The sequence below is a fragment of the Episyrphus balteatus genome, chromosome 1 (assembly GCF_945859705.1).
Source record: "Episyrphus balteatus chromosome 1, idEpiBalt1.1, whole genome shotgun sequence".
NCBI classification, from domain to species: Eukaryota; Metazoa; Arthropoda; class Insecta; order Diptera; family Syrphidae; genus Episyrphus; species Episyrphus balteatus.
In genome coordinates this window covers 75,180,885-75,208,352 of record NC_079134.1, presented here as the reverse complement: position 1 = coordinate 75,208,352, position 27,468 = coordinate 75,180,885, and the positions used below count along the sequence as shown (strand labels likewise).

At 34.5% G+C, this 27,468-nt stretch overlaps 1 protein-coding gene across 3 annotated transcripts in view; it reads left to right on the top strand.

The window, feature by feature from the left end:
- Positions 1 to 26,635, top strand: part of LOC129905200 (protein lev-9-like) — a 560,766-nt gene extending 534,131 nt beyond the window's left edge. The window contains exon 8 of one of the 3 annotated variants that reach the window (XM_055980622.1): positions 26,378 to 26,635. In XM_055980622.1, coding sequence (XP_055836597.1) covers positions 26,378 to 26,620 — 243 coding nt within the window. In that variant the 3' untranslated portion in view covers positions 26,621 to 26,635. The remainder of the gene's footprint in view (positions 1 to 26,377) is intronic. The other 2 variants (XM_055980627.1, XM_055980625.1) reach the window with 2 other exon arrangements.
- The last annotated feature ends 833 nt before the right edge of the window (positions 26,636 to 27,468 follow it).

The window sequence follows — 27,468 nt, the reverse complement described above, 5'->3', positions numbered from 1 at the left end:
TTCAGCAGAAGAACAGAAAAAAGACAAAAAAATACCATCACCTCTGCCACAAGGAGCATTCGCTTCTTCATAAAACAACACATAAGAACAAAAAAAGAAATAAACCGAAGAAGGTCAAACGTCAAAGTAATTTTTTTAAGAGATTCCAATTTTTTAAGGAATTCCCTTGCTCTCGCAACATTTTCGTACTAGCAACATGTTGTGGTACGCCATATCACGTACCACCCGAAAAATTTGGGGTTCCGATAATTTGTATGGGATGCGACATCTTTGTATTCTATAATCTTTGGTCATAGGCACCGTTGCCGTAAGAAGGAAAAAAAATAAAAAAAAAAAAAACAGAAGAAAGAAAACCAAAGAGATTCCATTTTTTTAAGTAATTCCCTCGCTCTCGCAACATTTTGCAGCTAGCAACATGTTGATCACATACGACACTTCAAATTTTTGGTTTCGATAGCTTCTATGGGATGCGATATCTTTGTATTCTATAATCTTTTCTTAAAGCCTAGAACGCTGCTGATGTGAAACGAAATTTTTCGTCGGATGGAAAAATACTCAAAAATTGCAAAACATAAATAAAAAAAAAGCAAACACGCATCGCAGAAAGACATGCAATGACAAAATGAACAACAAAAACAAACAAAAAACTCAAATGTCATTTTTCCACACACAATTAATGTCCCTGGCAATTGTTTGTGTGCGAAAAAGAAGTGGAGACTTTTGAATTTCGTTGTGCCGAAAAGCGTATTGCAGAATGAAAAGTTGGACGAAATTTCTGGTTTACCATTTTGTTGTTTCATTTTTGTATGGGATTTTTCGTTTCGCATCAGCAGCGTACTAGGCTTTAGTTTTGACCAATTAAGGCTATCTCTCCTAAAAATAAACTGTACTGTACGAGTACTTCGATTGAATAATTTGCCTTAAAACAACTGTTCATTGTTTTCTCTAGCCCAGAAAATTAAAATAAAAATCTTTTTCAATCGTCCTATCAAAAGAATAAATGTCAATATAAAAAAAACTTTTATTCCTAGGAATAATTTCTAACTGAGGTTTATCTGACTATTGAAAAAATTAGGCCTAAATGATATTTAATAATAATATTTAATTTCCATAAAATTCGTATCTATAATCGGCTGGCCATTGATGATTAACAAATCGATAGTTGTTTCAAAAAATGTAACAGAGTTAGATAATCTAGTACAAAATACTGTTATATTCTGGGAGCAAATAAAATTCATCAAATTTGATCAGATGAATGTATTGAACTGGAACATTCCAAAAACTAAAAAGATTTGGGAAATGATATCCTTCTTTAAAATTTTGTCCAAGATGAATGTTATCAACACAATTGACCGCCACACAGCAAGGCCACAGAAAGCTTCCCTATTTATAGTCCAGTGCATTTATGATGTTCATATATGGGCGACCCAGCAGTTTGTACCACCCCCAAATTTTTTTTGTTCATTCGATAGAGCATTGGCTGAATATCATTACCCTGATTTTTCGCACTTGCGACATTCACCTTTCGACTTCCATCTTGGGTTTTAGTTTTTGTTGAATATCTCGATTTCTATTTAACCTACATAAAAGTTGTAAGTGTAAAAAACGTAGGCAATTAAATTTCGCGTCTTTTATGTTAAAAACACTTTTTCCGTATTGTGAATATTAAAAAAGTTACAAGAAAAAAAAGGCAATTTTAAAGCTTTGAGAACTTTTTATCAATGTATGAAAAAACCTTCCGAGAAATGATAATTCACCTTAAAATTCTCTACAACACTCCTATATCTACAACTTTATTTGTATCGCTATAAATACAAAAGTTATTAATACTTTTTTTTTTGTTAAAAATGCTCTTTTTTGTTTGTGTTTCTTATCTTTATTTTTTTTACCAAATCCTGAATTTTAAATGATTAGTGAGTATTTTACAGCCTTATGTTATAAGAGAAAATTCAAGACCTGCATTTTTTATATATTTAAGTCTCTTCATTTCGTAAAAAAAGGGTATTTTTTAACAAAACTATTAAATTTTCTAATTCATACTGGCTCGAGTAAAAATTACATTCAATCATGTTTGGTAGAGAACTCTTCCAAACGAACAAACATTTTTGGCAAAATCAACTGCAGGGCCCCTGTTCTGTAACTTTATCACTGGCGATAAACGTTTTTCAATGTCTCTAAAATCCATTTTCTTCCATAAATAGAGCAAAATTTCTTTCAAATTCAGAATGCATGAATTAAGAAATTATGATCTGGAACAAAATTTCTTTTATTTTGATGAGATTAAATGGATTTTAAAGCCATTCAAATATTTTATCGCCAGTGATAAAAGTTACAGAACATGGGCACAGGTAACATTGAAATAACGAAACACATGTTCGTTAACCTATTTAATCTAAATGACGTCAAACTAAAATTCTACCTTCTCCCAACCCTAAAATCTGGGAAATGATAGTCTTAAAAATTTACATGCAGTTATTCATACAAAGGATAACTTTATGTCAATTTTAGGCAAAACTAAAATTCGAATTAAACAACTAAAGTCACAATACGTATTAAAATCGACCATATGTCGGAATCGCAGACAAAAAACTATAGCTATCTCTCTAAAATTCAAACCTCTATTCGCTAATCCAAATGAAAAACTTACATACACAACTAGAGTCATAGGAGAAATAGGCACCAACACAGATTCCCCAGTGTATTCTAAATATTATGATTATCCCGCTGAATGAAGTGGAAAAACAGATAAATGAGCTTTTGAAAAACAATATAATTAAACCTTCTCGATCACCATACCATTCACCTGTGTGGATTGTACCAAAAAAACCTGACCCATCAGAAAAAAAAACTTCAGGCTTGTAATTAATTACAGAAAATTAAATGAAGTTATTATCTTTGATCGCTACCCCATCCCAAAATATTCGAAATATTAACCCAGTTGGGTCAGTTCTTGATCTAATAAGTGGTGGCCACCAAATTTCCCTAAAACGCTCCGATATGGAGAAAACAGTCTTTTCCGTTAACGGAGGTAAATACAAATTCACCCGACTTCCCTTTGGACGCCATGCATTTTCCAACGTGCAGTTGACAACATCCTGCGCGCTTACATCGGTAAAGTATGTTATGTCTACATCTATGACATAATTATATTTAGCCAAAATGAACAAGACCATGGATGCCATATAGAAAAAATATTTCACACATTGTGTGAGGCTTACATGAAGGTACAACTAGAAAAATGCCACTTCTTTAAAGAAGAAGTATAATTTTTAGGGGAAGAGGTTTGTGTATAGCTTTCAATACGCGCAGGGCAGCTGCTTGTGTAATCAATTTATATTGAAGGTTTTGAATGAACAACAACAACTTGTGTGTGTTACCACCAAGTTCATAGGCTGGAGTTATAGCTATTTCACGGGGACCAACCCGATCATCAGACTCCTTTCAGTGGTGCTAAGTCGCTTATGTTCAATTAATTTTGAAAATTGCCCGAGCTGGGCTTGAACTCACGACCTAGCGGTTGGGAGGCTGACGAACTACGCATCGCACCACCGCTGCCACTTGTGAATTCATAACCCCGTTCGGGGTTATCTTCTAATAATGATTTCAAATTTGACCAGTGTCAACCTCTTTCCACTCATCTCCCTCCTTGTATACGAACAACGAATTGTTGTCATACGAATGGAGTTTAAATAGAGAAAAAGAGAAATAAATCGAATGAACAATAACAAACTTGTCTGAGTTATAGAGCTGGGCAAATCTTTCATTTCAAAAGATCGAATCGTTCAAAGATTGATTTCACCAAAGATTCGGTCTTTTCTATCAATCGTTCATTTATTCGAAACCATTTCTTTTTCACTCATTTCGTTCTGAAAAATGAGAGAAGAAACAAGAAATCGCATATAACCTTACATATTAACATTTCAATGCAACCATATAAAACAATTTTTCGTTTATATTTTCTATGAGAGTTTTTTAAAAATTTAATTGTCTCCGCTTTTTTTTTTGAAAATATATTTTTTAAAAATTTTAATGGTAACTTTGATTATCAGTAAGGCATTATGTCTCCGCCAAGTTCAAAACGTCGAAATAGATACATCAAAAATAAAAAGAAGTCAAGGTCAGATATTCGATAGAAATTCCCAATCGAATCCGATTCAATTCAAACTCTGAACCTGCTTATATAAACTTGTATCAGTTGTATGCATGGAATCGAAATGATGATTGAGAATGAATGGAATGAAGGAAATCCGAGTTCTGAGAGATTTTTTAGATGATTTTTGATTGTGAACGATTTGAATGAACAAAACGTTCTTTTCCACTTCGTGGTTTTTGATTGTAAACGATTTGGATGAACGAAACGCACTTTTCTACTTCGTACTTTCTTATTTTATGAACGAGATTGATATAAGGATTGATTGATTTGGTTTATAGTGATTGTAATCACTCAGAATTTTCGGTGAACGGGTCAAAAAGACCGAATCAATCACGATTGACACAGCTCTACTGAGTTAATAAAAATGCTAGTCGGTTCAAGTGAACTTGATAATTGGAAAACCTGTTCGGGGTTATGAATTCACAAGTGGCAGCGGTGGTGCGATGCGTAGTGCGTCGGCCTCCCAACCGCTAGATTGATACCTTATCAATCTAATTAACCGAAATAAAAACAGAAGCTCAACTCAAATCTTATTACCTTGATTTTTTTCAAGAAAAAATCTTAGTTTTTGAGAACTTTAGGGAAAAAAAGTCAAATGAACAAAACTTTACTTTGTAAAAAAAAAATTGTTATTATTTCCAAAAAAGTAAAAATAAGGAATCCTTTTTGATAACTTTTCTTTGTTTGATACCTTAAAACTTAATATTTTTTCTTCAATCTGGTAATATTTGAGTTGAGCTTCTTATTACTTTTTATTTTGATGATTTATATTGTTCAAACATTACAAAGTCAAGAAAAATAGCATAACTTCCGATTAATTTTTTTCTATAAGAAACAATATTTTAGTTTTTCACAATGCATATGTACATAGCTTTACTCTGAGTAAGAAACAAACACAAAATAATTAGGTCGTACTGCTAAACAATGCTAAAAAACTTTCAAAAAAATATAATACGAAAATGTTTTACTGTTAAAAAAAAAAACGAAAAAGCAAAAAAGCTAAAATTTCTTTAAAGAAGTTAAATAAAATTCGATTCGCCGATATTGAAAATTGTAAATGCAAAATAACCTTAGTGAAGGTGCAGCGCCTGAGATGGCTAGGTCACGTGGAGCGCATGGACAACAATGCTCCGGCCCGGAAAGTTTTCGACTCCAACCCAGAGGGACGGCGCAGTAGAGGAAGACCTCGTCTGAGGTGGCGCAACCAAGTGGAAGGGGACCTCAATCAACTTGGCGTGCGCAACTGGAAGCAGCGAGCTAAGGATAGAGCTGGCTGGCGAAGCTTGTTGGTTGAGGCCCAAATCCACAGCGGATTGTAGCCGCCTTATGGCGCTGGTCACCCTAAGTAAGTAAGTAAATGCAAAATAAAGTACCTATTTAGGAAACTTCGGCAGGCTGCTCGATTTTGAATTGTTCCATGTCAAAGGCCAACTAAATGCAGTTGTCGTTGCATTTGTCTTCTCCATAAGTTCTTAGGCCTGCCTCTTCTTCGCGATTGCGTTGGAACGTCGTATGCGATCGCCTTTTGAACTGGGTTCTCAGGGTTTCTTCTTTGTACATGACAGTACCAGCTTAAACGGTCATGCTGTATTTCATCCAAGACGGTATTTTTGACGTGAAGGCTTCCTCGGATTTTCTTGCTTCTCACAATACTGTCGCCACCTGTGTAGAATTTTGTAGTCATTCACAAGTAGTAGGCCTTGAGCATCGTTAATGAACTTTGGTGAGCGAATTTCCTGGGCATTCCTTCTCCTTTGTGCGGCAATTTTGAAGATGGCTGCAACCTTGTTCAGCTTAGCATGTCGCAGTTCCTAGAGAGCCTGGTTTGCATCAGCAGCTGGATCAGATATTTCCCTATTTTTCTTTTTCCCGTTGGTAGTTTCCTTTAGATGTTCCTAGCAGTGACCTCGCCTTCACCAAGCAAGTTCTTTGCAGAAAGTCCCACATATTTTGTACTATGCACTCTTCGTTTTGTAATCTGCTGATGGTCTCTCACAGATAATTTCTCATAACAGAGATGAATGCATCGCCTTTTTCTTTGTCCAGGTTGTACCACTTGATTCCTTCGATAGCCTCTCTTTGTTTGTTTGCCGCCTTCGTCTCCATAAAAATTCTGTCAGTAGGAGACGGTGTTGCTGGGCGATCGCTTCTTCTAATGTCACTTTGCAGTCTTTCACTAGCGGCTTCATAAAACTAGATACCAGATGGTAGTCGATCTGTGTGTCATTTCCACCGCTGCTATAAGGGATAAGGTGTCGGCTTTGTTTAATGAACATGGTATTCAACACTATAAGACCATGTGACCTGCACATGCTTAGAATTTCTTCATCAGGAGGGTTTCTGGCTCCGAATCCAAGGCCACCATGGCAGTCCTCATAGTCTTCGTTGCCGTTCCCTACATGTCCATTTAAATCTCCACCCACAAACAAAAGCTCTTCCTTTGGGATGTCTTTAATGAGGTTGTGGAAGTCTAGCCAGAATGCATCTTTTTCCACCTGCTCATATCTAATTTGTGGAGCATATGCACTGACTATATTCCACACCTTTCCTTCCATCACCAGTTTAAGAGATATCAATCGGTCACTGGACTTCGAAATAGCCAAAACGTTTCCAAGAAGCTTTTCCGCAAGGATGACACCGATTCCGTTTCTACCTTGCTCTGTTCCGTAGTAGAACATCTTGTATTGTTTTGTCTTGACGTCTAAGAAACGGGCTCTGTTTCCAGTGTTTCGCCACTTGGTTTCTTGGACGCACAAGATGTCCACTCGCCTCCTCTTCATCATCTCTTCTAATTCACAGCTTCGGCCGTTCATACTACCCACGTTCCAACTCGCGACTCTCAATTTTCTTCTCACCTCGTGCATTACTTTGCTAGTTCTGACCCGATTATTACTAATCGGTCCAGGATCAGTACTGTGCGAAGCATCTGTACTGCCTGGCGAGGTAGTGCTGCTCGTATTAGTAAAATTTTTTAATTTTCCGAAAATTTCGCGAAACGTTATCGCATTTTTGTCGACACTGGCATGCTCCTATTTGTGTAATTTGATCGTCTTTTACTACGCCGCGCCGGCCGGTGATCTCCAGTCGCCTAACCCAAGGAATTGCATGCACTCTTAATGGAAAGCTCTTAGATCTTATTGTGTGTCGCTAGGCTCACCTTGATGTTATTTTGCCTAGATGTGATTTTCTCCTTATAGACCTGAGCTCTGAATATGTCGGAGTAGCTCATATAAGGGGTTCACCAAGTACTTCGGCCTAACTGGAACTGCAAACAACAAAATAAAGAAAATCTTCACCCCTTGCAAATGCGAACCTACCAAGCGAAGAAAATAAATTTGTGTGTATGTGTACACTTGCGCAAAACAAGAATAAAAAAAGGAGACAAAATAAAAGGAACCCACAAGCACCGAGCATCAACGCCGTAGAAGTCTACCGGTTACTTCAATTTATAACAAAACCACAGCAGTAATTTTTTTTGTTGGTAAACGACAAATGAGGGTTGTTTTTTAAATGTAGAGCCACATCATAATTTCCCCCAACGTATTTTTTAAGGAAATTTTTGGGATTTTTTTTTGAATCCATATCTGGCAATTGGAGCACCGCACAGTGCGTTGACTAGTGGACAAAAATAAAAAAACAAAAATGCAATATTGATCTTCTAAGCTATGGAGCTGGTCAAGCATTTGTTAAGTTACTGTTTTTTGCTGTTTTTAATTTTGTTTTGCTCATTTTGGGGGATGAGCGGGACTTTCAAAAGCACTGAAAAAAATTTTAGTCATTGTGATAGCTCGAGATTTTATTTTTGTGGATTTTCATTTGGTTCGTGTAAGAAAAGTACAAAAGTTTTATTTTTTTATTTGTGAATAATAATCATGAATACATTGAGAACTTGTATGAGTAGGTAGTTACATTTAATTTTTTAAATAAATTTGAATTTTAGTGAATTATCGAAAACTGTTCCTTTTTAAGGCATAAAATTTCATCTAAATTAAGCCTACAAAGTTGTAGAAGAAAATTGTAGCACAATGATTTGTGCCCTTAATTATGAAAGTGGACTAAGTCACTCCAAAAAATGGCCTCAAATCTAGCCTTTAAATAATTTATTATTCAGGGGGAAAAGTTTATTTGAAAGCGAAATTGCAATAAATAAACTTTTTTATTGCTCCTCTAGTGATTTCATAAAAGAAATATAATTAAATCGTTATAAAAACAATTATTATGTAAGTTTTTCTTTAAACAATGCAAAAAGTGACTTAGTCCACTTTCATAATCATGGGCATATTTATCCATTATCTTGTGATTTTATTCTTCTTTGAGAAAACGTTTAGTTTCATTGCTAACCTTTTGAAAGGTGGATTTGTTTCGACAAAAACAGGGGAGAAGATGAAGATATTGAGTTAATTTTGAATAAGTTAAGTCTAGCAACTGCCACATAGTGTTTTAAGAAAAAAAGTAAGAAATTTCGACATAAATCTTGATCCGAGGGGGAAGCAATGCATAAAAAACAGCTTTTTAACGCTTTTTTCCATTTTGGTTATGTTTATAAATTAATTTAAGCAAAGTATAGCAACATTTTTAGTGTTGTTACAATGTATTAATAATTTACTTTGCGAAATGTAAAGTTGTCATGCTAATTTTTGCTAACCTTAAAAATTTTCAACATTTCTAGGACAAGGTCAAATATTTAAAAAATTTACAAATTTATAAAAATGGATTTCTTTTACAAAAAATCACGAATTGAACATGTTAATAAATATTCTATGTCTCTCAAGTTAGCAGAGCAAGGTCAGCAGAACATATGTTTTGTTATTGGATCTTTAAGTGCTTATTAAGTGCTAATTAAGTGCCCCAAAATTAAATTAAGTGCTCCACTACTTTTGGAGAAAATTAATGTTCTGCTAACTTGATTTAAAGTTAGCAGAGCAATTACCAGAAAATGCCCTAAACTGCTCGTAGAAAAATCGGGTTTGGTATAATATTTAGGTGCTAATTAAGTGCTCTACGAATCAAAAAAAAAATTTCCAAAAATAATTTTTTTTCCAAAAATAATTTTTTTCTGTGATTTTCGAAAAAATTTTTTTTTCAAACTGTCTTAAATAATTAAGTGCTTAACTAATATGAGTTAAGTAACCCATTTTCCGAAGAATTTTCAGAGATTTTCCATTAAAAAAAATATTTTCATTTTCCATACAAATTCATGTTCTGCTAACTTGAATTTGGATTTTTTCAAAAAATTCAATATTTTTCGACAAAATTCGAATTGAGTAATTAAGTGCTCGACTAATTTGAATTAAGTACCCCATTTTCCGAAGAATTTTCCGAGATTTTCCATTAAAAAAAAAATATTTTCATTTTCCATACAAATTCATGTTCTGCTAACTTGAATTTGGATTTTTTAAAAAAATTCAATATTTTTCGACAAAATTCGAATTGAATAATTAAGTGCTCGACTAATTTGAATTAAGTACCCCATTTTCCGAAGAATTTTCCGGGATTTTCCATTAAAAAAAATATATTTTATATACAAATTCGTGTTCTGCTAACTTGAACTTGGATTTTTTCAAAAAATTCAATATTTTTCGACAAAATTCGAATTGAATAATTAAGTGCTCGACTAATTTGAATTAAGTACCCCATTTTCCGAAGAATCTTCCGAGATTTTCATTAAAAAAAATATTTTCATTTTCCATACAAATTCATGTTCTGCTAACTTGAATTTGGATTTTTTCAAAAAATTCAATTTTTTCGATAAAATTCGAATTGAATAATTAAGTGCTCGACTAATTTGAATTAAGTGCCCCATTTTTCGAAGAATTTTCCGAGATTTTTCATTAAAAAAAAATATTTTAATGTAAATTCGCTAAACCAGAATTTTGTTACTCTTCCACATTTATCGGGTGTAACACCATCGTCATCTATTGTAAACTTACCTGTTGAAAATATCGCTGAAACAAATCAGAAGTTCGGATTTAAAGGAATTGATCAGTCTCAAGTAGTTGAAAGCATACTCTCCATCAAATCGAACGCTGTTGGAACCGATGGTGTCCATCCTAAGTTTTTAAAAATTTTACTACCCATAGTGCTGCCTTACATTACTTTTGCTTTCAACAGTATTTTAACGACCAGTGTTTTCCCTACAGCTTGGAAACGAGCGAAAATCATACCGGTTCCTAAAAATTCTAGTGGAAAGGATTTCCGGCCCATTTCCATACTCCCGTATCTGTCGAAAGCTTTTGAAAAAATAATGAAAATTCAAATTAACTCTTTTTTATACGCTACTCATGCCCTTTCACCGTTGCAATCTGGTTTTCGGGAAAAACATAGTTGCATTACCGCTTTGCTGACAGTAGTAGATGAAATTAGACAAAACATTGATAATGATCAAATAACTTTTCTCTTACTGCTAGATTTTTCTCGTGCTTTTGATACTGTTGATCACAATACTCTGTGCAATAAGCTTTTAAATTTTTTTGATTTTTCTGCCACTGCCACAAAGCTTCTTAGTTCCTATCTTTCCGGTCGGGAACAAGTGGTTTATGCAAATAACCTACTGTCCAATTTTATAGCCGTGCCTACAGGAGTAGCTCAAGGCTCTATTTTGGGGCCCTTGCTTTTTTCCTTGTACATCAATGAACTCCCATCCGTCATTAGTAACTCTAATATTCAACTCTATGCCGATGATGCTCAACTTCAAATTAGCTGCCGTCTCGGTCTTATTGAAGATTGTGTAAGTCGCATTAATGCTGATCTGGAAAACATAGCTAATTGGGCAAAGAAAAATCTCCTCTCAATTAATTCAGCTAAATCTAAGTGTATTGTCATCTCTAAGAAAAGTACCTCAACATCTTATTTTCCCACGATCATCCTTAACAATGAACCCATCGAATATGTTTCCACAGCCAAGAACTTAGGTATGACTTTCAACAAAACACTAACTTGGAGTAACCACATCAGTGTAGCAGTAGGGAAAGTATATGGTGTATTACGTTCCTTATGGGCGTCACAGTATTTTACTCCAATAAAAACCAGAATTGTGTTGGTCAAATCACTAATAATTCCTATTCTTACATATGGATGTGAGGTATACGGCAAATGCGATGCAATATGCAAAAGAAAACTAAATGTTGCGTACAATAATGCAATAAGATACGTTTTTGGACTCCGGCGATTTGATAGAGTATCTAATTTCTCCAACAAAATTTCAACGCTCACCTTCGATAAGCTTTTGCAATTTAGATCATTAACTATGCTATATAACATTGTACAAAATCATCAACCTCCGAATCTGTTCAACAAAATAACTTTCTGTGCTTCCACTAGAACAGCGCAGATCCTTCAGCCGCGTTTTACATGTTTGACGTCTGAACGTCAGTTCTTCGTTTACGCCGTTCGGCTTTGGAACTCTCTACCACGACATTTTAGGAACATTGGAGATAGGAAGGGATTTCAAAAGGAACTAAAGGCATATTATTTAATAAATTAAATAAAATTATTTTGTTAACTGGTACAAATGTACATATATGTATATTTTACTCTAATTTTGAATTACTTAAGCCTACTATGAGTTGTTATCATGATTAAAAATTGTTTTCTAAATATAACTTTGCACTAGTTTATAAGATTTTTGTATCTTAATGTGTAAAATTCCATATATAAATAAATAAAAATAAAAAATAAAAAATTTTCATTTTCCATAAAAATTCGTGTTCTGCTAGCTTGAATTTTGATTTTCTCAAAATTTCAATTTTTTTGACAAAATTCGACTTAAATAATTTAATATTCGACTAATTTGAATTAAGTACCCCATTTTCCGAAGAATTTTCCGAGATTTTTCATTAAAAAAAATATTTTCATTTTCCATACAAATTCATGTTCTGCTAACTTGAATTTGAATTTTTTGAAAAAATCCAAGTTCAAGTTAGCAGAACACGAATTTGTATGGAAAATGAAAATATTTTTTTTGAATGAAAAATCTCGGAAAATTCTTCGGAAAATGGGGCACTTAATTCAAATTAGTCGAGCACTTAATTATTCAATTCGAATTTTATCGAAAAAAAATTTAATTTGTGTGGAAAATGAAAATATTTTTTTTAAAGAAAAATCTCGGAAAATTCTTCGGAAAATGGGGCACTTAATTCAAATTAGTCGAATATTCAATTATTTAAGTCGAATTTTGTAGAAAAAAATTGAATTTTTTGAGAAAATCAAAATTCAAGCTAGCAGAACACGAATTTGTTTGGAAAATGAAAATATTTTTTTTTAATGAAAAATCTCGGAAAATTCTTCGGAAAATAGGGCACTTAATTCAAATTAGTCGAGCACTTAATTACTCAATTCGAATTTTGTCGAAAAAATTTGAATTTTTTGAAAAAAATCCAAGTTCAAGTTAGCAGAACACGAATTTGTATGGAAAATGAAAATATTTTTTTTTAATGGAAAATCTCGGAAAATTCTTCGGAAAATGGGGTACTTAATTCAAATTAGTCGAGCACTTAATTACTCAATTCGAATTTTGTCGAAAAATATTGAATTTTTTAAAAAAAATCCAAGTTCAAGTTAGCAGAACAAGAATTTGTATGGAAAATGAAAATATTTTTTTTAATGGAAAATCTCGGAAAATTCTTCGGAAAATGGGTTACTTAACTTATATTAGTTAAGCACTTAATTATTTAAGACAGTTTGAAAAAAAAAAATTTTTTAGAAAATCACAGAAAAAAAATATTTTTGGAAAAAATATTATTTTTGGAATTCTTTTTTTTGGATTCGTAGAGCACTTAATAAGCACCTACAGTAGCGAGCAAAAAAAACGCAAACAATAAAAACATTTGCATTTTTTTGCTCGTCTTAAAACGCATATTTAGGTAGACTTTTGACCAAATAATGGTTTTGGAGTAGAATATTCCACAAATTGACTCTGTTTAATGAAAATAAAACAGTTTCAATATGCTAAATTTGGTAACTTAGTTCTTGTTCAAAACTCTTCATAGTTTTTTCGTTTGCATTTTTTTGCTCGCTACTGTAAATATTATACCAAACCCGATTTTTCTACGAGCAGTTTAGGGCATTTTCTGGTAATTGCTCTGCTAACTTCAAGTCAAGTTAGCAGAACATTAATTTTCTCCAAAAGTAGTGGAACACTTAATTTAATTTTGGGGCACTTAATTAGCACTTAATAAGCACTAAAAGATCCAATAACAAAACATATGTTCTGCTGACCTTGCTCTGCTAACTTGAGAGACATGTCTATTTTATCACAATACTTAAAACTAACAAAAAATTTTGAATTGGCTCCTACAAAAGAACGGTGCTTTACAACTCGAACTATGTCGTATATTCAATATAGTACCTATCAGACGCATCAAATCTTTTGCATTTAATATTTTTGAGACCTATTCTCAAAGAAACAAATTTAATGAATCTAATGTTTCAAAAAGAAAATATAGATTAACTTAAGTACAAATACATATAGTGAGTTTTAAAGAACAATTTTTGAAATTGGTGGTTTTTGGCTCGAAGACTTCTTAATTCGGCTCCATGCCGCTAAAATTCTCTGGCAACACTGCCTGCCAGCTATCTTAAGGAAATTCCGAGAAGTCAACAGACAAAAGGATTTTCCCCGCTAAAAAGTATTTAGTACGATGGATCCGTTTTACTACCCTATGGTAGTAAAAAGGATTATCTCCAACAAACTAATTAACCCTCTGTAGGCACACCCCTTTTTTGTGACGTGATAGGCACACGGGTGCGAATTGGGCTTATACTTTTTCATTTCGCTAGAACTTTTTTCGTTCACAATATTTTATAGAGAATCAAGTATGAAATTGATGTAGAATATTCCGAGGAATTCGAATATTGTATTCACAATTCCGAAAAAAAATATTTTCACCCTTATAAAGAGACTTTTTTGTAACCACTTTTTTGAAAAATTGTAATTTTTATTTTTGTCCTGCCAAATTCGCACCCGTGTGCCGACAGAGGGTTAACTTAAGCCTACACAAAGTTTTTCTTAAAATATTGTGTGTGGTAATAAATCACCAGATTAAAAGGAAGAAGGATAATCACCAGATTAAGAGGAACAGTGGAAAAACTCACCATCGTAACGGCATTCGCTGCACTAGAGGCTCTCCTTACTCGAATGATCGATGACCTGGGCCCTGGCTGTAATACCCAGATCAGTCAATTTGTTAAGGAGTTGCACGATAAGCACCCGATAACACCACCAGTACTAATGGATCCTCAACAAGAAGAAGATACTAACATCCAATCAACCATCGAAACAGATACGGACGAACCCGAATCCAACGGACCAAATCAAGGGCGTATACAGGTTTACTTCTTGGGGGGGGTCACGCTGAAATTTTTTTTTTACAGAAGTATAGACTTGAAAATGTGCTACTTAAATTACAAATATTTAAATTTGTTCGTTTCGCATTTTGAACCGAACAGTATCAGAGAATTACTAAACAAAGAAAGGTATGTGATTCGTTTTGCTTTAGTTTAGCCTTAGCCTTGAGCCCAATTGCTTAGACCATCCTGTTCTAAAAATTAAACTGTATAGGTACTTCGATTTTCCGCTAGCCCAAAATCATTTTTAAAAATACATACTATGAAAATCTTCTTTATATTAAATAAATGTGGTAACTTTTTAGTTGAAAGTCTTCCTAAGGCAAACGAATCACAAAGTTAAAAAAATTGCATTTCGAAAAAAAATATTTTTTGAAAGCTTATGCAAATTTTATTAGACTAGGGCGATAACATTTTTTATAATATATTAAAATTCAATGCAGTTTGCATAACACCCAACTACGACCGACCCATGTTTAGGATAATTTCCGATTTAAAAAAAAACTATCTTTGGCGTAAAACATAATGCTAGTTTAAAGGTACCTATAGAAATTTTGGTAATTTTAAACGGTAATATTATTTTGAACAAAATGCTTTATATTACCTACTTATTAGGAATTTTACAAAATATGGGTCTGATTTCGTCAGCCTTCGGGTTACAAAATAACACACATTCAGTTATATTTATAGATTTTCTTAAATTGGTTCTTAAAGGTTAATTTTAATATTCTAAGCTTGCTGGAAATATGTATTTAATTAGCTGTAGACAAGGTTACTTAAATTCTTACCAATTACACTGGTCAACAAAATTTAAATTTTTTTTTGCCACAAGAACCAAAATATACTTTTCTAGTAGTTTTTGAGGTGCTGAATCCGAATCTGAAGTCAGAAAAATTTGATTGGCCTTCGTTTTTGAAATATTACCGTTAGAAAATGTCAAAAAACGTAATTTTGGCTGTTTTCGAGGTTCTGTTTTTATGTGGGGTAATTCATTAAAAACAAATTTGTAACGGTTATTATAAGAACATATATTCTTCTTTCAAAAACTGTTTAAATTTTCCCGATATCTCTTTTATTGCTCGAGATATCTTAAGTTTCATTTAATAAGTCAAAGAGAAACTAAACTTAATCTAAAGTTTAAGTCACTGGTCACAGAATTTTTGCCACAAGAACCAAAATATACTTTTCTGAAGGTTTTTGAGTTGCTGAACTCAAATCCGCAATCGGAAAAATTCTATTAGCCTCCGTTCTTGAAATATAACCGTTATAAAAAAAAAACCCTTTTTTGCATTTTATAACGGTAATATTTTAAGAACGAAGGCTAATAGAATTTTTCTGATTGTGGATTCGAGTTCAGCAACCCAAAAACCTTCAGAAAAGTATATTTTGATTCTTGTGGCAAAAAAAGTGTAATTTGGTTGGCCAGTGTTGTTCCTGATTCAAAGACCGCTACTTAAATTTTAAATATCTCGGGCTATAAAAGAGATATCGGAAAGATTAAAACATTTTTTGAAAGAATAAAACTAGCTCTTAAAAGCACCGTTACAAATTTATTCACAATTAATTACTCCACATAAAAACATAACCTCGAAAACAGCCAAAATTACGTTTTTTGACATTTTCTAACGGTTATATTTCAAAAATGAAGGCCAATCAAATTTTTCTGACTTCAGATTCGACTTCAGCACCCCAAAAACTACTAGAAAAGTATATTTTGGTTCTTGTGGCAAAAACCTTGTTGACCAGTGTTATTGGTTTAGCGTTGATGATTGACAAATCGATAGTTGTTTCAAAAGATAAAGTAAAAAATACTATTATATTTTATAAGCAAACAAAATTCACAAATTCTTGGCTTTTTAGATAATTAAATAAGGGAGCGATTTCTTTTTGTGACTGTATTTGTGTCTAAGTGACCGATGAAAAACAAAAAACTATACAAAACTTCATAGTAGGAACAAAACAACGTAACATTTGTTTGTTTTGTTCACTAAAAATGATATATATTTCACAAATAAACAAAAATTGGCTCTGGTTCTTCATTTCTTTACAAAATTTTATTTTGGTTTGACGTTTTGTATTTGACAAAATTGTAGTGTTTGTGAAAATGTGTGTAAATACGTCTCGATTTAAAAGGATCGATTCTTCGGGAAAAAGTAGCGAATTTTTTTTTCATTGGAATTCATTTAAGGAAAAAGTAGCTACTGCAAGTCGACTGCAGATCGAATTTTTGGTTATTGAGAATTCGACATATAATATTTTTTCTTTTGCACTATCAAGAACGTATTTTTTTCTAGGTGCCAAAGAAGAAAAACATTAATCGCCACATGAAAAAACATCCATTTAAAAATGAACTGACTGTGACCTCCTGGGAAAATTTTGCGTGACCCACCGGCACCGGTGGGTCACATGGTGGTCAACGTGTTAAGGATACGTTTAAAATTGAACAACTTTTAAGATTGCTTTATAGAAACGACCGTTATTTTGTTTGTTGGTTAAGAGCTGCTCACTAAAAATATGACCGCATCTTCAAAATAATATGGTAAAATAGTTCGTTGACACCAAAAAATTTTTTCACTTTTCATTTTCGTTCATGTTCTAAAACTTAAACATTTTAAAAATCATCTTAATTAAGTATAACTTACCAAATTATTGTTTAAGATTTGACTTCTTGGGGGGGGGGGGGGGGGGGGGTCATGACCCCGTGACCCCCCCTTGTATACGCCGTTGGGACCAATGATCGGTCTGACAGGTGACGAGATGGAGACAGAAGCAGACTTCACTGAAATGAAAAGAAAAAAGAGGTCCAGGAAAACAACAGAGAAGAAGGACCCTAAAAAGAAGAAAAATTACACCCCTGTTTAAGTACTGGAGCAAAGTGTTCAACCCACTGAGATACCGATAACCACAGCAAAGGAGGCGACCACATCATCAACTGTGCCGATTCCAGTAAAGCTAGTAGCAGTTCCAAGCCAGACAAAAAAAATGAGTGCCATGTCACCAATCATAGTTTTCTCTGGTAACATTGCTGAAATACGCAGGTTTGCTAAAGGAAAACTGATTGGTTTTACTCTGAAGAACCTTAACACGAAAAAAACCATAATCAGTAGTACAACAACAGGCAAAGACCACGATGAGATCAAGAACTATCTGAAAATGATGAAAATCCAAAACCTATCGTTTACCCCAAAAGAAGAAAGGAAAACCATGATGCTGCTGAAAGGTATCCACTTCAACATCAGTGCCATAGAAGTTGAAGAGGAACTTAAAATCGAAGGACTGCCCATAATTAAAGTTTCCCCCTACAGATCAAGAAAGACGTCCAACAAAGAATTCAACAGCTTTGTTTTAGAACTTAGCAAGACGTGTGATGTTGCAAGAGTTAACACAAAGACAAGTATCATGAGCCATAAAGTTTACTGGGAGGGCTTCAAGGCCAATGATATAGTCCAGTGTAGGAACTGCCAGCGCTTTGGGCATGTAGCAGTGAACTGTGGAATGAATTACGTCTGCGTTAAGTTCAAGGACAGCCAACTGCCAGGGAATGCCCACACAAGGACAACTCTACCCATGATGTTTGGTGCGCCAACTGCAAAACCGAGGGACACCCAGCCAATTACAGAGGATGCCCAACACTTAAGACGAAACAAGAAGAGAAAAAACAAGCTCTGACCCAAAAGAAAGCCCAACAAGAGTTCGTCACCAAGTCAGCTTGCACCTTTACCAAACCAGCCATCAGTTTTGCAGCTATTTCAAGAAAAAACCTAGTTCCAAAAATAAATCCATTTATGAAACTTACTTCCCAGATTCAGCCAGCAGTGAGGACCCCAAAGAAGACATCAGTAGCAACACCATCACCTTCTAATGGAGCAAAGAACTCAGGCCAAAACTTAACGAAGGAGGTTAATCGTCTGTTTGGATCCGATCTCATTACGGTTATGGATAAAGGCCGTAGCGCCGTGCCACCAAATTACAACTATCTAAACGAAAAACTGAAGTCCGTGGCCCTAGGCACCTTTATCTTTGACTTATGCAGTGCTTAATGTGCCTATAAAAACTGAGCATAGTTAACTCGATATATAGCCTAGAAAAAAGGACAGCATTCAACCTTTTCCTGAAAAAGAACAACCCAGACATTGCAGCCCAGACAGCGAAACAAATGTAACGCAGAGGAACAACATTGATTTCGTCAACTACAAGACTTTCACAACGGACAAGAGCGAGGGAAAGAGAGGAACTGCTCTGTACCTTTACAATAAATTAGCATACTGTGCCTAATGCTTCGAAGCCACCGCCATCACAATCCAGTTCGAAATGGACAAACCATTAACCGTTGTCAGCATCAACAACAAATGCACAGCAAGATTGAATGAAATAAGACACGATCTTCAAATCCTTAACCAAACTGTCAGCAGAAGTACATATGGACTCATCGGTGGCGACTTAAATCCGAGATATCAGCGATGGATGGATACCGAAAACAACAATGATGGAAATATGGGAGCGGTACGATTGATCGCAATCTAAAATTTCTTATCACAAAATCTCGCATTTTTGAAAAAAAAACGCAAAACAAAATTTCGCATTTTATAAATCTCACATAATAAAATCTCGCATTTTCAAAATCCTGCAAAGTAAAATCTCGCTTTTTAGGAAAAAAAATCTAGAAAATTAAATTCTTGCTATACCAAAATCTCGCATAAAATAGTTTTTTTGCTTTTTAGTAGTTTAAATTGCTTTTTTGGCAGTAAAGTGTGTAAGCAACAGATTAAAGAACAGGGAAGGTCGAATAAGACAAATTAACATGCATTAAGTCTTTTTGATTCCAACATCTCTAGTTGATACTGAACACTATGAATAGCTAACATAGGCGTCTGACAGATAACAAACCTTAAACTTTTCTTTTTTTCTCTTCAAAATAAATAAAAAAAAAACAGAAGAGAGAAGTTCTGGGCTATGCTTAGCTAGTTATATCATGCAGGTTAATAATCTCGAATTGAAATGAAATATTTATTAATTCGCGCGCGCGAATTAGTAAATATTTTATTTCAATGCGAGATTATAAATTTCGGGATTTTAGTTTGCGAGATTTTAATGTTGCGAGCTTTCGTTAAGCGAGATTTTGTAATTGCGAGATTTCGATATTAGAGATTTCATAATGCGAGATTTTAAGATGCGAGATTTTAAGAACGAGATTTTAAAATGCGGTCAATCGTACCCAACCCTGGAAATATTATTGTAAACTGGCTGGACAATAACAGTGATCAACATTCCCTAGTCATCATCTCTCAACCTAAGCCCACATTCCCGAGAACACCATCAAAGCAAAACTTCTTTATTGCAACTTCAAACCTAGTATTCATTCAACCAGAGCTGAGAAACTATATCTGCACAACACTCACTAGTGACTCAGACCACGAAGCAATTATCCTCTCAATAAATCTACAACACCAGATCCTCAACGCAAACCAGACAGAAGAAGGATTCTATCAACTATAAGGCTTCAGAGAGACATCGACAGAGCAATCATTCTTCCTGCAGAGAATAGACATCTTTAAAACAATCAAATCGATGCTGCAATTGACGACTTGGAGAGTGCTGTCAGTACTGCCCTAGAAAATCAGAAACAGCGAATGACTTCCAAAGATAAATACCAACATCTGCCCATATATATCCAGAACCTCTACCACCATAGACAACGGCTAAGGAAACTGCTCCAGATGATTCACCAGAGAGAGTTAAATACCAACAACAGCAACTACCAAACTGTACTCAGCGAACTCAACAGTGTAAACGCTATGTTTAGGAACTCAGTACTGCACTTCAACGATATCCAGCTCCAGAAGAGACTCCAAGCAATCAAGCCAGGTCCGGATACTTTCAAGAAGATCAAGAGTGTTATCGGAAAGAAACCTCCTATGCCAGTCATCATCACAACACCTGATGGCGAAGTTACAACTAGCAAAGATAAAGCAAAACCGTTTGCCGACTACTTTGAAAATCATTTCAAACACTTCAGTGCAACGCGCCCAAACAATCAATGAGACCAGGCAATTCAGCGACAACAATCTTGCCAGCGACCCCACAGAGAACTCCGAGCTTACCAACCCAGCTGAAATAAATGAAATTTTACAAAGGAGCCATCATAAGAAGTCAACAAGACCAGACAACATCTCTAATTTTATTTTGAAGAGAGTGCCTCATTCAGCGATAATTTTCTTCTTAAACAACTGCGTTGTCAATTGCTACCTTCCCAGCAAATGGAAAAAAAACTAAAGTCGTGGCCATACCAAAGAAGGAAAACAAGAAGGACGACTCTGGATATAGGCCCATTTCACTTCTAAGCAATATGAGCAAGATACTCGAGGAGCTTATACTTAGGCGGCTGAAATCATTTTGCAGCGACAACTACATAGTGCCTCATATGCAGTTCGGATTCCGGGAAAAACACTCTACACTCCATCTACTCCTAAAACTCCAACACGATGCTGTCGCCTCTCTAAACGAAAACTAAGTCACTGTCGGATGTTTTCTCGACATAGAAAAAGCATTTGACACTGTCTGGATACAAGGACTTATTCACAAACTCTTCCAGCTGAGAATTCAAATTTCACTAATCAAAACTATTAACAGCTTTCTTCATTCTAGATCGTTCTTTGTTTAATTAGGAAACAGCCAATCAACAATGAGGACAACTAATGCCGGAGTTGCCCAAGGATCGAAGCTAGGACCATTCCTTTTCAATATTTACACATCCGATCAGCCACACCCAGAATTAGCTCAGAATCTCCTGTATGCAGACGATTCTCTCACGTACGCGAAGTCGAAGTCACCCATATTAGCCGCAAGGAAAGTGGAAGCCCACATAAGACGACTTTACGAGTTTTATAAGCGCTGGGGCTTCAATATCAAACAGCGACAGGAAATCCTAGAATACGCTCAGCCAGAAACTGTAGGAACATCAAGATAAACCTTCCCGATGGAACACAAATTTCAGCAAAAAATAACGTAAATATCTGGGAATACAATTCGATGAGAAGAACCGATTCAACCCTCAAGCAGCAGCCGTTTTGAAAAAAATCCAACTTCGCCTTTCATCGCATTCATCCACTTATGCGGAAAAGAAACGGACTCAGCTAAAAGACAAAGCTTCTCCTGTACAAGCAGCTCATAAGGCCTCTCGTCACCTACTGTTTTCCTATCTGGTTCACGTTGACAAAATCCCACACTAACAAGTTATCAATCCTGGACAGGAAGACAGGATACATGTCAGCAACAAGATACTGTATGAAGAATCCCAAATTATAAAACTCGACAAATATCTTATCCAATCAAGCAGAAGATGCCTACAGAACCTGAGCAACCATCCAAACCCAATAATAATAAGAGTCATAAACCAGCCAAGACATCCTAACGAGCGGTACCTGGATGAGGATTTGATATCAACCAACGACGAAGAGAACATCCCTTTCTACGCTGATCCTGGATCAGCTCACTATCGTGGCTGAAAGCCTCACCCCTCCCTAATCCAACCTTCACAATGACAACCGGACTTAAACAACCTGAGTTAAGAAGCTGCCAGCAGAATTCATATTTAAAACAAACACAATTACAATTAACTGTAAATTTAGCTGTAAAAAAAAAAAACAAAAAACAATGTAAAAACGTTAGGAACCTTTTGTGCCAACATAATACTAGGTAATATAATCAATGTACATTTTTAGATAACTAGCTTTAAGAAAATTGTATATATATAATTACTGTTCAATAAAGAAAGATCGTTATCGTTATAGCGTAAAAAAAAACCTCTTCAGAAATTTTTTGAAATTTATGTTGATGCTTGTTAGCCCCTAAATTTTTTTTTTTTTGTGAGCTGTCTTGAGGATTCCCTCAGGGAGTTTTTCCGTAAAGATTTTATTTTGTAACCATTTCTTATACTTTTGAAAGATCAACAAATTTTTGGAACACATTTATTTCAATTTTCTTAACAGACTTACCTCGATTTTTTGTTATTCAAATTAATTGAATATTGATGCCCTACCTTTCGACAAGATTCCTCTTGTCGTTGTCACGGGTAAACTGATGGCTTGTGGTTGGTTCTTTTTTTTTTTTGTCTTTTTCTTCATTCACTCTTACGTAAATTGTGCAGGTTTGCTGACTGTGGTGGCAATTGCATATGAGATGTTGATAGTTTTTGTAATTGATCTGTTGTTTGCGTTTATGTAAGCTTTAGAGCAGACTAAACTTACAGCATCAGCTTGTTCGATTGTTTGATTTTTGACATTATTAGGGTTTTTCGGATTATCCGCGTTATATATATGTAAATATAAAGTGAGTTCACTACTGTACTCACCCCGAACGTTTCGCTTCAAATTGCAATGAGCGTGGTCACCGGGAAACTGCCAGCGAGATGTTATTAGCGATTTTGGCTACGCAAGTTGTAGCGGGGCGTAGGAGGTTCCGTGTTTTGTTGTAGGCTTGCAAGTTGGGAGCAAACCGTACTCACTGCATCCTTGTTTGTGTGAAGCGGCAATTGTATGGAACGTGACGAGTTTATTAAGGGGTCTCACGTACGAGAAAGCTTAAAACTGTCGTCCCGATTGAAATTTTGATGTCGTTTTATTTCGATCGCTTCACGAACCAGGCGCGGTATATAGTGAGGCTCTTTTGCTAGAACCTTAGCTTGATCGAAATGGATCCAGTGGTGTTCATCTGGATGATCGAGTATATGCTCACATATGGCAGACAAAATCGCTAATAACATCTCGCTGGCAGTTTCCCGGTGACCACGCTCATTGCAATTTGAATCGAAACGTTCGGGGTGAGTACAGTAGCGAACTCACTTTATATTTACATATATATAAAGCGGATAATTCGAAAAACCCTAATAATGTCATGTCTTAACAACTGCGAAAACCTTAAAACTCATGTTTGATTTTTGTTTTAATCTATGTAACAACGAATCCCATACGCATCAGACAAATTGAAACTTTGATCACGGTTGAAATTTGTGTGCAATTTTTTTTAATCGCTTCTCGTGCTTATCTTGTTACCTACATGGAATTGGTTTTGCTTTATAAAATCTGATAAAATGATCATTATTATACGCTAAATGTTCACCTTCAAATAGTGCAGATTCGTAACTTGGTTGTTTTTTATGGCCTTAATGTGTTCATTCAATCGAGTTTTTATGCTTCGTTTTGATTCCCCAATATAGAATCAGCCACAACTACAGGGCACAGAATATACTTCTGGATTCTGTAAGAGAATTTTATCTCTTTGCGAAGGCATAGTTTGCCGAATTTTAGCTGGTGGCCTAAAGATGGATTTTATGCACTGTTTAGATAAAATTCTTACCTCCTGAAACACCTTTTCTAAAAGGAAGGAAAGCTCTTTTTTCGTCGCCTTCAACTACATTATTTGTATCTTGTAATTTAGGTTTCCAAGAACGTTGTTTTTTATTGTAACCATTATCGGAAAAAAACATATCAACATGTTTTAATTCTTCATTTAAATTATCTTTGTCACTAAATGCATTTGCTCTATTAGAGAAGATCCCCCGGGTTAAGTTTGAAGGGTGATGATGGGAAGTGGCATGTACATAAGTATCTACACGTAAGAAAACAGACCACATAGAATTAAGCGGATCGCACCTTAATTTAAGCGGATTTCTGCATGGTTTTTTGCTAAGATGACTTTCACCTTAAATTAAGGTGACATCACCTCAAGTTAAGGTGACAAGTGACATTAATTTCTTGAATGCTCAAATTAAAAAAAAAAACTGGCAGCCACCGGGGATCGAACCTACAACTGTTGGGTTACTAGGCCAGTGCCTTACCGCTGTGCTATCTCACTGGTGTGACTATAATTTTAAAATTTTTATTTTTGGTCGGTTTTTTTTTCAGATGAACATTCACATTAAAATAAGATGAAGTTTACATTAAATTAAAATAACTGAGTTTAAGTGGAATCACCTTGTTCTAAGATGATATGAGATATTACCTTATTTTAAGGTGGTGAAATTTAATGTGCTCATCATCTTATTTTAAGATGACACTTTTTACTCCGTGCATGTGTGTGTGTACTTTTTCTGTAGACAGTATGACCTATTGTACCATTTGGATTTTTTTTTATCAATTTTACATCTAAAAATGGTAAGGAATAATTGTCTTTTCTACTTCCATCGTGAATTGGATTTTTGTGTGTACCGAATTTAGATATACCTATTTTAAAAACGTTTCCACTTCAATACTTTTAAGTATACAAAATGTATCATTAACATATCGCTGGCTGAGAATTATAGGGTTGTATGTTTGCAGCGGTTTCTATAAAACATACAATCTTATAATTCTCAGCCATCGATATCTCTTCCAAATAATTTGTTTCACTGGAGATGTGTTAATTTAGATTTTATGCTCACAGCTTTTGACACACATGCACCTCCTTTTTTCCTAATCAACAAATAAATATGGGACAAAACCAAACAAAATAGTACATTTTATAAGATCTCGTGGCTTAAATAAAGAGTAAGTTATGTGATTTCTTAAAGTGAACTAGGAAGCGAATATTCTGAGTTAACCTACAAACGATTTTGGGGCTTTGGAATTTTTTTAGTTTGTAATGATAAAAGTCTTTAAACCAGCATGTCTTGCTATCTAAAATGGTTGCAGAGTTTATAATAATTCATGATACCTACCTACCTAGATGTAGCAAAACATTAATTGAGTTAAACTCAAAACTGCGAGTAAAATTCATAATAATAACGAATATGTGGACAAATGCAACATTCAAATGCAAATGTGCATTCAAATGCAACCTAGCTCTTTTGGAACATCAGAAGATAAACCAGGATTTGACGTATCAAAAACACTACGCAAAAAATCTAAACTATAAAATTGAATACGAAAAAGACTTGCAGAATATTTCTTGAAAGACAAGTTCTCTTAATTTTTTTCGATTTGTTCCATAAACATAGAATTATTGCCGAATTTGACTCCGCAATAAGTTTCAAATTCGTTGAAATGCCCGATTTTATAAGTATTTTTGTGCACTTGAAAACTGCCATATAAAATCGTTTGCAAATTCCACAGTAGGTACCTGCCGATGCGAGCAGTTATTTCAGTCATTAAGAGGAATGAGTTACCTATAAAATCCTGAATAACTAACTTTGGTCTGAGAAAAAAAAGGTAAAAGAAAAAAAAATAGCTTCCTCATTTTTGCTGTTTTTTTTTTACAAAATTGTTTTACATATAAAAATTGTACCTTAACATGTTCTACGGCCCACACAAATTTTTATCTCGCTGTTTTGGCCCCTTGTAACCATTGAGTTTGACATGTCTGAGCTAAACAGTCGTGCGCGCTTTGAACGAATTTTTTTTGTGATTCACTTAATTACATTTGAAGATGACTTCAAATTATTGGAATTACTTATGGGATCCGTTGTTACATAGATTAAAACAAAAATTAAATAATCGAACAAGCATGTGCTGTAAGTTTTGTCTGCTATTAAGCTTACATAAACGCACAACAACAAGCAGCACAACAAACAACAGATCAATTACAACAACAATCAACATCTCAAATGCAATTGCCATCCCAGTCAACCGGTACAATTTACGTAAGAGAGAATGAAGAAAAAGAGAAAAGAAGAACCAACCACCACCCACAAGCGACAAGCCATCAGTTTACCCTTGGCCACGACAAGTGGAAACCTTTCGAAACGTCGGGCATCAATATTCAACTAATTTGAATAACAAAAAATCGCCCGTTAAGAAAATTTTATTAAATATGTGTAATAGCGAACATAAAAGTTAAAATTCTTTAATATATAACACATATTTGTGTACAGTTAAAAAATATCCAATTTATTATATACATTTGCAGATAGTAAACAACAAACAAATTATGTATGATTGTGACAAAGGATACGTATTAGAAGTTGGCCCCCCGGGAGCTACTTGTGTTGGCGGTAAATGGAGTCCCTCAGAGTTGCCGAAATGTTTGCTGGGACAACATCCTAGACTTAGGTGGAATCGAAGAAGAAGATCAATTAATATGAGACACTTACGGTCCGATTTCTTACTAAAATTAAAAAGATTATATCAATACGCAGAAAGAAAATTTTAATAAAAGAATTTATCCATATGTGATATTCGTTAAACTTACAGAGTTGTAAGACTTTATTGAATTATTAAGATATTCAAACGTTTATTTTTTCTATCTTCTTGACCATAAAGAAAAAATACCAAGACTGGAAACTTTCGTACGTCTTTCCCCCCGAAACCCTTTTGTGTACAGTGCTGTCTGTGAATATATGTGAAAGCCACCACGTTGGTAAATGACGTTAACACGCACACATTTATAGATTCACGACATTCACCACACATCGAACACGAACACAACGATAGGTTCACGACATTCACCACACCTCGCAGCTTGTAGGCAAACGTCAGTTGACCGCCGAGTTTCCAGTCTTGGTATTTTTTGTTTATGTTCTTGACCTTCTTTAGTATATAATATTAACTCCTATGTGAGCTTTAGGTCAAATTCGTTTATCCTAATATTTCTTCGACGTTTCGGTTGTGATTGCAACCTTCTTCAGGAATCTATAATAAATACTCTTAGTCTAAAAAATAATAACTAAAAGGAAAATAAAAATCTATACTTACAATGTTAAGCTTAAAAAATGTTTAAGATCTTTAAAATCTTTAATTTTATCTGGATTGGTTTTCTTTATTTTTATAATACACTAGCCCAAAAAATAAAGATTGTCGATAGGCTTTATCTCAGTAAAAAATGATCGCATCACGACAAAATAAAAAGCATGTGAAAGCTCTATTCTTCTAGTTTTAGGATAAAATGTTAATATTTTCTTTCTAACGGTAAAATAGCTAAATCGTTGGAACTGTTCCAAAAAAATTTTTTTCTGATAAAATGATTACACTGGTTAACAAGGATTCTGTTGCCGAAACAAA